The 17620-nt window shown below is 39.1% G+C and overlaps 1 protein-coding gene across 1 annotated transcript in view; it reads right to left on the bottom strand.

The window, feature by feature from the left end:
- LOC101738748 (uncharacterized) overlaps positions 1-13321 on the bottom strand; it is a 43176-nt gene extending 29855 nt beyond the window's left edge. The window contains exon 1 of the mRNA XM_038015965.2: positions 12574-13321. Within this exon, the coding sequence (XP_037871893.1) occupies positions 12574-13264 (691 nt within the window). The 5' untranslated portion in view covers positions 13265-13321. The remainder of the gene's footprint in view (positions 1-12573) is intronic.
- Between the last annotated feature and the right edge of the window lie 4299 nt (positions 13322-17620).

Below are 17620 nucleotides of genomic sequence, written 5' to 3'. Positions count from 1 at the left end.
ATCACCATCAGTTGGCCGTATGTTCGTCTGACTGTCCGCCTACACAGACAATAAAAAAAATAAAAAAACAATTGGTTGGACCTGGTTAAATTTTTTTTAGTACGATTTCCCATTATCTTGTTTTAATTTTATAAGCATTACAGTACTTTGTCTTCTGATTTCGGGCGGACATTTTAGGTACTTGTATCCCTTATGGGAGAGTTCTTCTACCCTCACAGTATGGACGCCTTGTGGCATCGGATTTACTCATAGTGAAGATCAAATATATACATACCCAAATGCACAAATAAAAGAGTGTTTCTCTTGTGCCCTATATTATTTAGGTACATACAAATTGTTCTCTCATGGTCCTTTCCGTTGACTAAATGCTATTTAATAAAGTTGAATACCTTCAACTTAATTTTATTGTCCTCGTCGGTAATTGCTTAAAATAATACGATCAAGTTACCCTCAATTTAAAATCTGTCCTTTCTTTATATTATGAACTCGCGGCCCGCTTTGGCTCCGCTCGGGTCTTTATCAAAAATTTCAACGATATTTGATGTTGTTTTAATTTTTTAAATAAGAGAACACTTATTGCGGCGTAACTATAATAGTTAGACATATGCTGTCACGACACTTTATGTAAATAATAATGTGCTTTACAAAGTCATAGTGATATTTTATTCTATCATCAATAGTTTTCGCAGGGTACGCCATGTAAAGAATTTTTTAGGTAATTTTTTTACACCTTGGGTTACATTATTGGAGTTTTAGTAAGAATCCCTATATATTTTTTTACAAAGATTACAGCCTATGTCACTCGGGAATAGTGTAGCTTTCAAACAGCGAAAGAATTTTTTAAATCGGTTCAGTAGTTTTGGAGCCTATTCAATACAAACAAACAAACAAATCTTTCCTCTTTATAATATTAAATAGTATAGATGATTTAAGTACTCTGTGGCCGTGATTAAGGCAAAGAACTTTTAATATTTTTTTCTTTTCTTACCAAAACTAAATTCAAAACTTATTATTTGGAGGTTAGGTTAGAGTGGGGTGTGCTTAACAAATAATTAAAAATATTTTACATAACCGATGAATTAAAAGCTGCTTCAAATTAAAACCGAAAAAGGTACAATATAAAAATCAAAGAAGGCCCAAGATTACGCTGTGACGTGTCCACTGAACACTGATGATAATTCCAAAAGACATCATGCCGCCTACCGATGTAAATTTTGGAGCTATTTTTCATTATTTCGGTAATAAATACCGTTTTTTTTCTTCTAATGCCCTTGTAGGCAGACGAGCGTACGGCCCACCTGATGGTGAATGGTTACCGTCGCCCATGGACTGCAGCAATACCAGGGGCAGCGCCAACCTGCAGCCTACAGTAACCGTGCTATTGGTCAACTGTTTAGAATTATATTCGATCCGATCGTTCTACACACTTGGCGAGTAAGAGGTTTGGTCTGTGGCAATGGTTATGTAACGCACGGCAGTCGGTCACGGATGACGTGCTGTGTTGCACCAAATGCGCTGGAATGTGCCAGGATTAAAACAAAATGTTCGGTTTATCATTAAAGCATATTATAACCAATGATAGCTATCGCAGTTTAAGGTATAGTTTTAATGATGTGTGAACAATGAACTTAAAGATAAGTAATTGAGGTAAACCCAATTAAACACTTGTCTATAACGACTGAAGGACTAACTTTTCTAGAAGCTTGGTGGTGGGCCAGCGGCGTCTCTGCCACTCCGCCCGCACGCATGCCCCCCAAACAACCACAAGGAATAACAAATAGGGATGAGCGCTTTATAATATCTTTTTAGTTTGAAAACTACGTATTAGGTTGGGGAAAAAGTTTCATTCAGAAACATTATTTATTGTTGCTCCGCTTGTATTGCTCTTAGCGTGATGTTATATATCCTATAGCCTCCCTCAATAAATGGGCTAGCTTACACTGAAAGAATTCAAATCGGACCAGTAATTCCGGAGATTAGCCCTTTTTTTTTCCTACCTAAACTAGTAGCCTTGAGAGGCTATTCTAGCGTAACCTTAACTAGTAGGTGAGCTCACGGGGCTCAAACCTGACGACGTTGCTAACACGAACCCCAGCAAGAGCAGTGCTTCGCAGAATCTACCACCGGATTGGAAACGCGACCCACTGAGAAGATCCCGCGAGAAATTCAGTGGGCTGTGTCTGAGGGAGATTAGCGCGTTCAAACAAACAAACTCTTCAGCTTTATAATATTAGTATAGATGCATTGCTTTAAAGGATTTACCTACACAATTATAAAAAACATTACAAAAGACAGGTACATCACTTAATAGTACGTTAGATGTGCGTTTATTTTTCAACAATAAAACAAAGAAATTATAGTTGGAAGCTTTTCGCACAATGCGTCTTCCCACGCGTGGCGGATCTGAGTATAGCGGCGATTGCGTCCCACTGTAAGCTGGGGTTAAGGTTTTATACCGGTCACTCACATTGGCACGAATACGCAAACCCACAAGTAGGACGACATTTGCTAATGATTGTGCAAAGTTTTCGCTGCATTCGTGGTTTTCCAACCTGTGTCGGTGTTTTAATGGACATCAAAGTGCGCGAACCGCGATCCTTCGCGTAGTCTCCCACACATTCGTGTGACCAGTTGTGCCCACGATTGCGAAGGTAACGGACATTTCGCCATTTTCATAGTTCGTGACGTCTACTGTGTAGCGTACCTTCATCATGGATTGGAACAACAGCAAGGTGATGGAGTTTATTGAACTCCTGCAAAATGAATCGACCATATGGATAATGAATGGCCGTTAATCACGCCTGGGAAATAATTAAAAACTCTTTTTCTCTTCAATGTTAGATTGACGAATTAAAAAAGAAGAGATTTTCGTGAAACATTCGTAAACAAGTGTAGAAGGAAGCGCAAACGGGTTCGCAAATTGAATACCGAACCCATTTGCGCAGCCGCTAAGTTTGCGAATGAATGTCTGACAGCCCTTGACATGCGCGCGAACATTCGTACAATGTACGAATGTTTGCGCCGAATGTGAGTGGCCGGCATTATGCTAGGACGCATGTTATCTTAATAATTATTGTATCCGTTTCGAATAGAACTTAATTTATAATTAAAAAAAATATTTTATAAAGGTTAAGGTCCTATTTTTTATGAACGGTCATCAAGATCTAGTCGAATTGGTTGACGTGTTTGAAACAGAGGCGTCAATAAACATGAAGCAATGTGGAGATTGCATAATTAAGTAGATTGTATACTTATGTAATTTATGTGAGTTTCTTTATGATAGAAACATTAAAATAATGTACAATTTTAATTAAATTCAAACTATTTTGAGCCGAAGTGTTGTGTTAGTTTAAATATAAAAAAGTATTGCGTAGGCTTAAGAGCCCTTCCCTCCGGTGATGGGGTGACCTGAGGGTGTTGCGGCGCACTTTAGTGCGCTACCATGGAGTGATCTTACTGTTATCAAAGCAGCAACTGGTTGACGGTGTATCGCGCCCCGACCCGGTGGGCTGGTTCTGGTCCAGCGGGAGTACACCGGGACACCAGCGGCACCGTCTGGTCGGCATGACGGGCTGCCGTATCGAGGCAGCTGACAAGTTCATTCTTCGCCTCGAAGGCTCCGTCGGCCAGGTGTCCTTGGGGTGACCCTCTTACCCCACCCGGGTTCTGACCTTAGGGAGCATTAGATGCTTGGGCGAGAGTGCCGGCTAGTTATTTAGTGGGTAGAGCCCTAGATTCCATTCGTTGGGCCCGCGGTCCGCCCCTTACATCAGCGGACCAGTCCAACATACCCCGCGCGCACACTAGGCACGGGGACCTAGTAGGAGGTTTGGCTGAGGCTCCAAAAAAAAAGTCGTAAAAGCTGAGAGGAGGCATCCTCCCCTCGGTGAAAGTTACGGGGTCGTTTAATGAAAGTCGGGGTGACCGCAGCCCCTCAGATCGTTCCGGTACCTTCACCCACAGCGCATCGATCAAAAGGCCCAAAGGTCATGACATTGACGATAGCCAATCCTGTGGAATTACAGTGACGAGGAGATATGTGACAGTCTGTTCCTCCAATATTTTTCATTACTGTGTCTTTCTCAGAACTGACGGCAGATTATCTTCGATAAACAAATACAATACATACAATTATATGATTTCCAAATTGAAATGAATGGTATTGAATTGCCAAAAGATCAAATTAAAAATGGTTAAATTTCATAAATATCAGTCTCGGGCTGTGTGACGACGTGATTATACTGTTAAAATCAAACGGGATAGTATAAATTAATGACCATTTTCCTTCGACTTCAAATATTTTAATCTAGATCTTAAACGCATCCTACTTATATCAGAACCGGCTGTTTACAGGACGTGTCCACTGCCGGATTTCACTTTCTTTTTAATCAATAAATCACTTATATGTAATTAAATCTACTTTCATTTAGATAGTTGAATATCGCTTCAGTTGGTCGATACATTTTTTTATCAACATAGATAGACGAGCGTACGGCGCATCTGAAGGTGAGTTGTTACCATCTATACATATAAATAAAATTGGTGTGTCTGTTTGTAATATTGAAATAGCCGCTTTTTACTACATGCATATGAATATACTTAGTCTGGCCATAAATACTGTTACAAAGGAAAACAAAAAAAAAAACTATGGCAAATAACATTTATTACTTTTATAGTGTGTTAGTTTAATACATAAATATAAAACAATTTAAAGTATAAAAAGCTTATTCGAAGTGGTCTCCATTGGCTGCAATACAGTCCTTTAAACGTTGCGGCCAGTTATCAATAGAAGCACGCACTCTTTCCATGGGAAAAATGTTCACTGCCAATCGTACGGATTGTTTTAGGGACTCCAAATTATGATGGCGTTTAGAGCAAGCCGTACTCTCTAAAACTGACCATAAATCATAATCCAGCAGATTAAGATCGGGACTAGACGACGGCCAGTCTTCAGCTCTGATGAAGTCCGAAACGTTCGTTTCCAACCAAGACTGCGTAGACCGAGCTTTATGACCTGGCGCCGAGTCTTGCTGAAAGGACCATTCTTGATTATTGACTGTTTTGATTTTGTCTGTATGTCTGTTTGTTCCGGCTAATCTCTGGGATGGCTGGACCGATTTTGACGGGACTTTCACTGATAGGTAGCTGATGATATAAGGAGTAACTTAGGCTACATTTTTTTTAGACTAGCTTCGCTTCGCGGCGTCACCCTCCGTACGACAATAGCTGCGCTTACAAACTTAAGCAAATCCAGAGATACATCTAAGTCACTGCCTACAGCTAAATACTCTTCGAAATATGAATATAATGATGAATGTTCAGGTAGTATAATGATTTGATTAAATGTCACGGTGACCTTGATATCTTTGAACCCAGACTCAGGGGATTTGTCAGGTGTGTGAAGGATATCCTATTTAACAATAGCTAGTTATCAATGTTTGTAATTTTGTTTTCAATAGCCAAAGATATGTACATTAATATGGATTTGCTGAGTGCACATACCATTTAGATTGCAATCCAGATTAGGTCTAGGTACTACTTGAACGATTTAACTAATATGTTCTGTAATGATTGTAATTTGTTTTGTGCATCAATAAATAAATAAATGGTTGGTTGGTTTAGCGTCCAAACTTCGATATGAACGTGTGGCCAGGCTAGGGGAACCAATCATTTGGTGCCATATCAGGATCTTTTTGGTTAACCGTTAGGTACCGTCGTGCAGCTATACTCGAGAAACTTACGCATCGTGACAAGTGATTATTGTGGTAATGAATTTGGTAAGACAATGCTCGACAGGGAAGAGTTATGGCGGCCTTCCGAACCGTTTCGTCGGCTAAGCGTTATGCATTGTTCAGTTGTTGTCTTTCTGCAGACGACAGTTGGTATGGCGCTGCGAACTCATCCGGAAACGGGTTTCACGACTTGCACTTTTTAAGTGTGTTAAACATTACATAAGACTACCTTTTGTCGGCGACTTCGTCCGCGTGGAATAGTACACAAATAATGCTTCACTTTAGAACTAATTTGGTGGGCATAAAAAACGTAATAGTGAGCCAACCTTAACATATAGACATATGTTGTCGCGGACTTTTTTTGAGATAATTTAAAGGGGAACAATTCTCTCATACATTATTTTAGCGAAACTTTAATCGTTACTGCAGCGCACGTGGCGGAAGCTCTCAAAAGGGAAAAAAACTCCGATTTTGAAGCATTCTATATTGGTGATTCGCTTGTATTGGTCTTAGCGTGATGTTATATAACCTATAGCCTTCCTCGATAAAGGAGCTTTCTAACACTGAAATAATTTTTCAAATCGGACCAGTAGTTCCTGAGATTAGCGCGTTCAAACAAACAAACTCTTCAGCTTTATAATATTAGTATAGATTTATTTTTACTTCGTAATTTAGTATGTATGGTCACGGTTCCAAGAGAGTTCTGTGTGCCATACGGTCAACATCAGAAACATCTCCAGCATAAAATAGTGTAGGCTAAAATCACTATCTATCGATGAATTTGAAATTTGAATTAACTTTCCTAAGCACATTCTTTTTCATAAAACACCACGAATCTTGTTAATATTTCAACTTTTATCAAGAATATTTGTCAAACATTTTGTTCTGAATGCGGTCTTAGGAAAAATACTAACATTGGAGAGCCAACGTCCAACTAAAAACATTCAAGTAATCGTATGTTTGTCCAACGTTCGTTCCAAAAACGGCCTTAATTAGCTAGCGACTGTCACTGGCCGGTTACATAAGCCCCCAGTTTGGAAACCAGCTCTTAAGAAATTTACGTAGAAATTCACCTGAAGGTCGTTCGATGGGGTAATGTATGAAACTTGTTAGCACAAGGAAAACCTATGTCTTTTGTATTTAATTTAGCACCAACCAGAGTATATGTTATTTTTAACAACCGAGGAGGTAGATTTAATTGAATATGCAATTTCGAAAAGGGCACATGTCGCATATTTTGTCAAATGCGTTTTTTCATATACATACATGTAGTTTTGAGGCATACATACATGTAGTTTTGAGGCTTACCTACGCCCGTTTTATAATAATTCCAGTAATTTTCAATTGCTAATTAATACTAAAATATATCTCAAAAGTTAATATTTTAAATTTTACACTGTTTTAAAAAATTATCAGTTTTTTTTCATTTCCTGAACATTTTACATTTTCAGAGATGTGCCCTTTTCTAAATTGCATATTCAATTACATCGATGTACAAGCAGAGCGCTAGAGGTCACAAGCATATTGTAACTTCCACAATGAACACTGCGTAATGAAAATTCAATTTACAATTATTTTGCGTAATTACTTTTGGGAGTTTGCCAATAGGGTACGTATGAGGCCGTCAGCGCAAAGGTGGCCTAAGCTTACCATAATTAATATGGAGATCATGGGATTTCATTTTAATTTTACACTGCTTCGTAGGCAAAAACAATACCCGCAAAAATAATGTTTACAAAGGCATCTGTTATCTATGGGTGAAATGTATCAAAACTTCTTATGTTTTGAATAAATTGCAGTATATAAATGCGAATATGAAAAATTGTGGGCTAGGCCACTTTTGCGCTGACCGCCTCATACGTCGTCTTGCTTCATAATGCACCACAATTAGTCTACCTTACACGTTAAGTTTATTTCTTTAAGAAGCAAAGCGTGTCACGTGCTTTTGAAAGTTTTAGAAGAAAAAAAACCATTCACTATGAGAGAGCTCTTGTTATTTACATATTCTATTTAATTGTTACGACAAATACCTATATACTTTCTCTGTATAAGTGTGTTTACTAGTCTGTAGTTGAACTGAAACGAGGACGTAGAAAAAAGAATGTTTTTATTTTATTCGTATCTGCGTACAGAATTCTGATTGAGAGTTCAATATTTAAATGAGTTTAGTTTGTTTACACTAGTTAGACACACAGAATCCGTCATACAAAGATAAGAAGCATAACCAAAACAGTGGACGCTCTCAAATATGCTCAAAGATTGAAATTTAAGTGGGCTGGCCACGTAGCACGACTCGGGGATGGCAGATGGACATCTAAAGTATTCTAAAGTAGCTGCGTGGGACGGTCCACAGGGCAAGCGGCGCGTCGGTAGACCGTACACGCGTTGGGAGGACGACAAAAACAAAATGGAAATCTTTGGAGGAGGAGTTTACCTGAGAGGGGTCCATGCTTTTTTTTTTTTTTTTTTTTTTTTTTATTGCCCTTGTAGGCAGACGAGCATACGGCCCACCTGATGGTGAGTGGTTACCGTCGCCCATGGACTTCAGCAATGCCAGGGGCAGAGCCAAGCCGCTGCCTACCGTTTAATACTCTCCACAAGCCTCGTTTGAAGAAGGACATGTCATAGCGCTCGGGAAACACCGTGGAGGGGAGCTCATTCCATAGCCGGATGGTACGTGGCAAAAAAGACCTCTGGAAACGCACTGTGGATGACCGCAGTGGCTCCAGGTAGTATGGATGAACTCTACTCCGGTGGCGGGCGGTGCGATGGTAAAAACGAGATGCCGGTATCATCTCGAACAATTCCTCAGAGCACTCCCCATGGAACATACGGTACAAAATGCAGAGGGAACCGAAGTCCCTCCGCAGACCCAGAGGCTCCAAACGATCCGTGAGAATGGGATTATCGACAATCCGAACGGCCCTCCTCTGTATGGAGTCAAATGGAAGAAGCTGGTATTTGGGAGCCCCGGCCCAGAGATGGGAGCAGTACTCCACGCGAGGCCGGACTTGTGCTTTATAAAGCAAAAGCCTTTGTCCAGGCGTGAAGTACCGCTTCGCTCTGTTGAGGACTCCCAGCATTTTGGACGCCAACTTGGCTTTGCCTTCCAGATGACTCCGAAACTGGACATCGCTCGAAATCTCGACCCCAAGTATCCCAATACTCTGGGAAGGTTGCAGGGATACTCCTTGGAATTGCGGCGCCATGACAAAGGGGTCCTTATATAAAAAAAAATTAATTGCATGGAATAAAGGGCTTTTTTATTTTTATTTTATTTATTTATTTTATGTTCAATAAAGTTTGATATGCGGGGAGGTTGGCAGATCGGTATTTCCAGGTTTAGGTTTTGTTCGTAAAGTCGATTATTGACCGTTGTTGCAAAATATACAATGTGACTTACTTTTCACTAACTATTCGTTGGTAGCCCAGCGGGCTATCCCAGCTACGCCCGGAGGTAAGCTCAAGGGCTCAACCTGAGAGAATTTGCTAACACTAGCCCTAGCAAGAGCAGTGCTTCGCAGAATCTACCACCGGATTGGAATCGCGACCCACTGAGAAAAGCAAGCGAGAAACTCAGTGGGCTATACAATATGACATTAACTGATGTTATGCCCACACTGGTGTGTACCACTATCACCCCTATTCCTGCCACAAAGAAATCTTGGGTTCAGGTTCTGATAGTAGAACAACTGTTGTAATACAACAACATTTCTCAAGATTGGTAATCTTATTCACTTTATAATGTGTTCCGGTAAACAATTCACACTATGTGGGCCATGAACTAAATCAACCATTTGCTCAATAAATAAATGTACTAACCAATTATAAAACCAATTATAGTCTTAAATAGCATAGCAACAGCATTTACTACAACAGCGGCAAAGGGGAATCCAAAAGCGAAACTACTTAGTTTTCCCAGCAATGTGCAACCAATAAAATTTTAACTCCCATCTCAAGTAGATTCATATCTATTCGAAAGGGGTTTAATGAAAATGGCAATTGTAAATGGGACCTTCAAAATAATTGTTAGTGTGTTTAAATCTTTGCAGCCTTCATGGCATCCGACAGTTAAGGCTTAGAATCGGTCTTCTCTGAATTAAACTTCAACACTTAAACGACAATATTTATTAAGGAGTGAGGATTTGAACAACTAGACTTATCGCGTCTTGAAGTTTTTAGGATGGCATCTGCAGACGAATCAGTCACATATCAAAAGCGAGGTTTCTTTCAAAGAATGACCAACATAGGGAAATAGGTTCAGGAATCCATTCGTATCACACAAATAAATGTTAAAGTATTACAAAAGTATTCACTTATCAAAAGCAAATAGCAGTTGACCTCGATTGCAGAGTAAATATTAAGAAAATCGATTTCTTTTGTGATTCTTCTTAACGAGTTTACAAACGCGCAGGAATTTAGTCGTTAAATAAGGATAATTAAGTACGATCACGAACAATACTGATATGTTCACATGAAGCGTTTGTGGTCTAATTGGTAGCCCTTCGTAGGCTAAATGCGGGTAGGAAACAATTTTTATAAGAATCTAGAGGGAGCCATTGTCTTGCCCTAAAAATAAATAAAAAGACCTAAAATCTGCGTCACCAAATTAGTAGAGTTAATTTTCTTTTTATCTCACACTTTTTGAGCATATGTGTAGTAGTTAGGGTTCAAATATCGAGGGGTAAGGAGTATGAAGGAGAAGGAGTACGCGAAGATTCTTAAAAAAAAATGTCTACAACCTGATTGCAACGTCATCTATTGGGACAAGTTGTAATTCTAACGTCATCAAATTTAGTCCAGCCGTCACTTGTATGACCAACTAATGTACAAAAGAATTCTATTATTATGTACATTAAGAAGACTAGTGAAACTCGTTCACGCTTCGCTGTTATTCGCATAGAGCATCATACATTTTGGTTCTTTACTACTCTCGATCAAATAAAATAAAAACTACAATAAACAGAAAGTAATATTATTTCAGGAAACTAAGTATGTACTATTAATACCATTGTAGTTTTCGAAATTCATTTGTCGTACTACCCCAAAAGCGACGCGAAATTCAAGCACCCAGTCCCCGAGCTTAGTTACATTGCGTGCGAAACAAAATATGAATATATATGTATATGTATATGTGATTTTGTATATATGTAGATATACTTTTTTTGTATGTATTCGTAACCTAATATAAATTTCATTGCACCTCCCACTATTTACTCTGCACTACCTTTGGTTGACTGGTAGAGAATGCCTTAGGCATTAAGTCCGCCAATGTAAATTTTACATGAAGTGTAATAAATAAAAAAAAAAAAAAAATATGTACTTGAATCATGATTTTTCAGTGCTCTTTTGTATAATAATCGTCAACATTAACATGTCGTTCTGTCGTGAAGGTTTCTTATCTTCTTAAGCCTTACATGTCTATTACAAACAGACAATTTCTACATAAAATACAGTTACCTACTGAGGCCAGAGATATTTTTTTCAAACAAACAAAATAGCGCGTATGAACAAAGTTCTATCAGTCTTGCTACTGTGGCTCTCTCCCAGTTCGTGTTTTCTAAAATTAATTTGTGCCTAACGAATATTATGTTCACGATATGTAGCCTGCTTATATTACTTACCTAACGCATATTATGTTCACAAGGGCTCACGATATGTAGCCTGCTTATATTACTTACCTAACGCATATTATGTTCACAAGGGCTCACGATATGTAGCCTGCTTATATTACCTACACATTTAGCATCACATGTAGGCACAAGCGACTGTGTCTTTAATTGATCACAGTTAGTTGCGTAACTCAAAAGTCAAATACTGCAATTTGCCCTAAAATCTCAAACTATACAAAAAGTCGATTATATACTACCGCTTAGCCCCGGATGCGTTCGTTTTTTTTTTTGTTTCCAAATATTCAGAGCAGAAATTATACCGTCGAGTGTCCGGCAGCCGGCTCGGATTGCGTAACCGATCTGGGTCAGAACTGAGATGTTAATAAGAAGAAAAACCGTTTTATTTACTTGCACAATGTTCGCGTAGCTTTTTTTTTCATTCGCTTAAATAACACCACTTTGTAGCTTTGTAGGTTAGGTTATGAATATTTCTGTTGAATGGCGGGTACCTATTTGCAAATGGATAGGCTTTTCACGGAATCATCACATTGGTCCTGCAGCAGATCCGATGAAGTTTGACAGCAATCGGATCAAAGTCAAGTTCAAGGATCGTCAGCTAAGCGGGCCGGATTTGATGATTAGGTTTGACATTTTTGTTATTTAGTGACACTTGTACCTATATATTACTTTATCTTAAATAGCCTTTATCTTAATTAATTGAATTTCGTAAATATGGTTCAAATTTCCTAGAATAGACGTGACAATAAAGATTACAACGAATCTTTTATTTACACAAAATGTTAAAATATAAAATAAATCTGTTGAAATTTATGCATCTATCTATCTGAGAGGCCTATAATACTAACTTAACATTCTCCATTTTACATAATCTGTGTCACAAGCTATGATCAATAATGTTATTAATACACTTAATGTTCAATAAAATGTATTTTGTTACGTACCGATGTTGCTCATAGTCACACGTTACGTAAGTGCTCATCTAAAACTTTCAAATTTATTTATGACTTGATGAATTAACGGATTTGCATGTTTGACATTTCTGATTTGGTTTCTTTCAATATTTTTTTTGTTTTCGAAATGTCATATTTAATTTAATTTCTAGCAATTAGCCTTTCTCTATGGATTTAAATATCGAAAAACGTACGATTTTCAAAAAACAATCGAGAACTTATACTCTATTCTATAGTTAGTTTAAAAAGAGCACTTACTCTTCAAAGCCCATAGTCTTTTTTCATGAAGTCCATCGACGTACATCTGCATCTCCTTCTTACACTCCCCCGTGAGCGCACCTTGTAGATCTCTCCACTGCCTCATGAGGATTTCCGCGTCGAACACCCTCAGCATACTCTCAATACCCGTAAACTGAGTCATGTTCAAACCGTCCCTCTTCAGAGCCATCCTGGACTCGTTGACCGCACTCCTGATCGAGTCGTTTAATTTACCGAAGACGTCTTTGTTCGGTTTCGAAGTTGTCTTCTCTAGTTTTGTCGTTTTTACAATATGTTGAACGTTGTGAGCTTTCTCCGTGGTGGGCTGCTTCTGTTCATCTTCCATTTTGCTGTTTACAGCAAAGGAGAGACCGTCATCATCAGCGAACAAGTCGAAGGAGTCTTCGGTTGTCGATTTCTCGTCTCTGCTCGTGTTCGGGGCTTGTATCATAGACCCCACGAGGTCTGAGGTCAGGGGACTCTCATCATCAATCCCGCCTTTCGCGGAGGCTTTCTTGATATTCTGAAAGGCATCTATTAAGCCGCTTCTCAACTTCTCTTCTCTGACGTTATCTCTCCCGTTCGATAGTTCGGCACTATTAACTAAAACTACACATACAAATAAAAACACTAAAGGAGTCATTTTTCGATAATAGTTAATTCGTTTGAATGTCGTAAATCGCGCGCACATTGTGAGAGCGCAGCCGGGTTGTGTCAGAGGCGCGCACACTGCAGCATACTCGAGCAGACTGACAGGACCGACTGCCTCGCGGTGACATAACGTAGACTCAGCCGCAACACTTTCACTGTCCGCGACAGCTCCGCGCGCAGCCGGGCCCCCATCCTTCTAGGGCGCCGGACTCGATGATCCACTTCATATTTCTTCATCCATTTTGTAATGGAACACCATCGCTTCGTGTTAGACCTTTCAAACACGAAAAGGTTTTCATCTCGTTGACCCGCGCCAAGCTAAACCGGTTTTTATGTAGAACAACAGATATCTAGAACATAATCCGAGCCTACGTGTAGTTCAACTGATGTAATATGCATTCTTTATTATCCCTTTCGTAACCGTTACGATGATGATGAGCTCTATTGATATGCAATCTTTTGTTTGATTAAGTCTTGCAATCATATTATGACTCGTGACTAAATTGCCCATAATGGAATTTAATTGTTTTAAATGTAAATAATATACTCGTAACCTATAGGATAAAATCATTTGTTCGTTTGAGGCAATGTCGCATTTGAGTAAAGGTAAACCTCCTATAGCACGGTAGATAGTTCCTAGAAATTCGCGTGTTGTGCGAAACCCCGTTATGTGACTAGAAGCCAGTACAAAAAGGAGAGTATTTTTTCTGAATGAAACATCTCAACTATGCCTCTATGTATTTTGTTACCTATTTATTATATATAAAAATGAGCACTAAAATTTAGGTTATTCTCTTATATTTTGTGTTCATAGTGCATAATATAATTATCTAAATATTTTTAAACGTCTTGTTATCGTGTTGTAGAAGTACCGTGTTATAGGATGGTTAACTTTATTTTTAATTGCCTCGGATGGTTTGTATTTCCTATGAAGGAGTATAATAATATAGGAGTATATAAATCCAAAAAGAATTTTTATACAGAATAAGTTGTATATGTTCCGGCTGCACCCGCGAAAAATTGTCATGTTACGCCTGAACCTGAGCCTGAGCGTGCAAGCGTGCGATCTCGCACACAACCGATAGAGAGGCACGATCGGCCCAAGCTTTTTTTTTCCTACCTAAGCTGATGGTCTAGAGAAACCAAATCAGCGTCACCTAGCTAGTAGGTGAGCTCACGGGGCTTAAACCTGATGACGTTGCTAACACGAACTCTAGCAAGAGCCATGCTTCGCAGAATCTACCACCGGATCGGAAACGCAACCCACTGAGAAGATCCGGCGAGAAACTCAGTGGGCTGTGTCTGTGGGTTAATTTACTCGGCGAGACTTCGTCGCAATCGACGGGTTCGACGAGAACGATGACCGGTGGTTGGGGTACCTAAAAGCACCGTTAGTGGATTCGGAGGATCCGAAATGAAGTGTAAGCTCAAGCATTGGCCTGTGACACATTTGTTTCTCTTCTCGCGTGACGTCTAAGTTAGCAGCTCGAAAAGTTCTGATAAGAACTTTATCGCCTAAAATTATCGTTTATTATTTATTTAAACGGACTTTACAGACAACTAAATATTTTTTCAGTTAAATATATTTTTTACTAGTTCCAAGAAAACATCAAGTCGATTACAATACCTCGTACCACCAGTAAAATAACTGATCATATTTAATTTTGTCTTAAATAGCAGAATTTGTGCGACAATTAGTTTTTTCTATACTAATATTATAAAGAGGAAAGATTTGTTTGTTTGTTTGTTTCGAATAGGCTCCGAAACTACTGGACCGATTTGAAAAATTCTTTTTCCATTAGAAGCCGACATTGTCCCTGATGAACATAGGCTACTTTTTAAAAAAAAAATTTTTTTTTTTTTTTGGTTTCATTTGTGTTTTAATGTTTCCGAAGTGAAGCGAGGGCGGGTCGCTAGTTTTTAATAAAATCATAAGCTTGATCTGTATTTTTACTGGACGGAATATTTCAATGTAATTTTCACAATTGCAATACGTCTGATTATCTTGAAAATTTGCATACGTATTAAAGACCGATGATGCAACAAAAAAAGTATTAATTTTTATTTTTAAATTGTTTAGGTACAAATATTTATTTTATTTACCAAACTATTTTTGTTACTGACTAAACAATAAATTATATTAATAGAGAACTGTTTATGTGATAATAAACTGGAGAAATCCACCACAGATTCTCAAATCTATTTGTTCTTCAATACATCTAAATCGAGTTGCTTAAATGTTCTGTTTATAATATCTAGTTTTTTTTTTGCCTTACGTCGAGATATTACATAAGAAAAATGTCCGCAGTATCACTCTCGTTTGTTTTGAACATAAATTTGAACATTTGTACACAAATAATTGTATATCTTAGGCTTAGGCAATACTCCAATGTCCTACTTTATGTTTGGTCGGTGATTGCAGCGTGCTAGCCTTGTATGCGCGTTAATTAGACTATTATGTATAATATAACACAGGTTTTAAAGACAAAAACAAAAATAATAATTTAAGGAACTTTATTATTGTTATTATTATAATACCGGCAAACCGAAACGGATTACTGCTTCACGGCAGAAAATAGGCAGGGCGGTGATACCTACCAGCGCGGACTCACGCGAGGTCCTACCACCAGTAATTACGCAAATTATAATTTAGCGGGTTTGATTTTTATTACACGATGTTATTCCTTCACCGTGGAAGTCAATCGTGAACATTTGTTAAGTACGTATTTCATTAGAAAAATTGGTACCCGCCTGCGGGATCCGAACATCGGTGCATCGCTACATACGAATGCACCGGACGTCTTATCCTTTAGGCCACAATGACTTATTATCAAATTTATTTTACTATTCGCTGAATGGGTCGACGGACTGAAGTCTTCCTAGTGGAAGAACACTGAGGCCCATCTGCAGGAAGGAGTTCAATGAAGAAAAGTACGCTGAAGAAGCACTGTGCCTGAAATACGTGCTCCAAGATCAAACTGAGCAACTGGTAGAGTGTGAGCGAGTAGAGAACACGGGTTGCTACTACCGTTCTGTTTATTTCTGCCGTGAAAATTTTTCAGTTTTTATCCTTCACTGGCAGTGATATTAACAGCGCACAGCGCAAGCGGTATGATCAGGTGTGGCCTATTTATGCCGCGAAGTAGTCAGTTACGATAGCTGCCAGTACGCTGTGATAGCTATGCTCTCCCCTAGCCACTTGATAATACGGACAAACACTTAAGCTAATTTCATCATTCAACACAAATATCAAACACATAACATTTAAACGGCCGTCTGGTGTAGTGGTAAGTGACATGGTCACTACACAAGGGGGTCGCGGGTTCGAATCCCGCCAAGGGAAGATATTTGTATGATAAACATAAAATGTCTGTTCTTTAAATATATGCACGGGACCAGTTAATGTGGCGTGATTGGTATTAAAAAAAATAAAAGCTAAAAAGAGTGGTCGTGGTTATGTACATATGTCTTATTGCTTAGTTGCGGCTTTAGAGAGGCCTCTCCATCCCTCTCTATTGGTGGCGGTATGTGTACATTCATTCAAGCGTTATTAGTCGCAACGTAATCACAGTCCATCAACCCGTACAATCCTTTGTACTACTTTCTTAAGTGTTATGAAGGAGTTATGTAAACTAGGCGCATTGATTACACAGATCAATAAGCCACGGCGTTGCTTTCCCTCACCGCGTTCTCTTCATTATAGTGTCCGTTTCCGGTGCTCGATGGCTGCGGTTTGGAGAAATTCTATTGTATTGTTCCACGCGGGAGCCGTTTGCCTCAGCGGGTTTTATCATTCTACCTATTCCCGAGGCGAAACCTGGTGTTTAGCGGTTACCGGAGTCTTAAATGCCGCCACCTCAAGACAATATGTGTTCTAAGTCTCAGTTTTATAAGACAACATTTGCCCGAAAGTTCAAACCGAAACGCACTACTGCCCACGTACTTACGCGTTACGCGTCCTTACGGATCCATCAGATCCAATAACCTTTGCATTAGACGCCTTCAGCTCTAACACTAGGAGCAGGCTTAGGGACTACGGTAACCGTACTCGTCGAACTCGATAAAGAGTCCGACGTGCAACCTAACCCATACATCAGTCTGCTGAGTTTCTCGCCGGATCTTCTCAGCGGGTTGCGATTCCGACCCGGTGGTAGATTTTGGGAAGCACGACTCTGGCTAGGGTCAGTGTTAGCAACACTCCCGGCTTAAGCCCCGTCAGCTCACCTACACGTCAAGGAGAAGCTGAAATAGACTCACAAGGCTATCAGCATAGGTAGTAAAAAAAGATTATGAGAATGAGATGGAAGATTTTTTACCGACTTACTTGACACTTATCGTTATATTTTGGGCAATTCACATTATATATTTCTAAATTATAGCCTATGTGTTATTCTGA

Source organism: Bombyx mori, chromosome 15, assembly GCF_030269925.1.
Source record: "Bombyx mori chromosome 15, ASM3026992v2".
Classification (NCBI taxonomy): domain Eukaryota; kingdom Metazoa; phylum Arthropoda; class Insecta; order Lepidoptera; family Bombycidae; genus Bombyx; species Bombyx mori.
The sequence above is the reverse complement of the archived record's forward strand: the minus strand, read 5'-3'. Positions and strand labels throughout refer to the sequence as shown.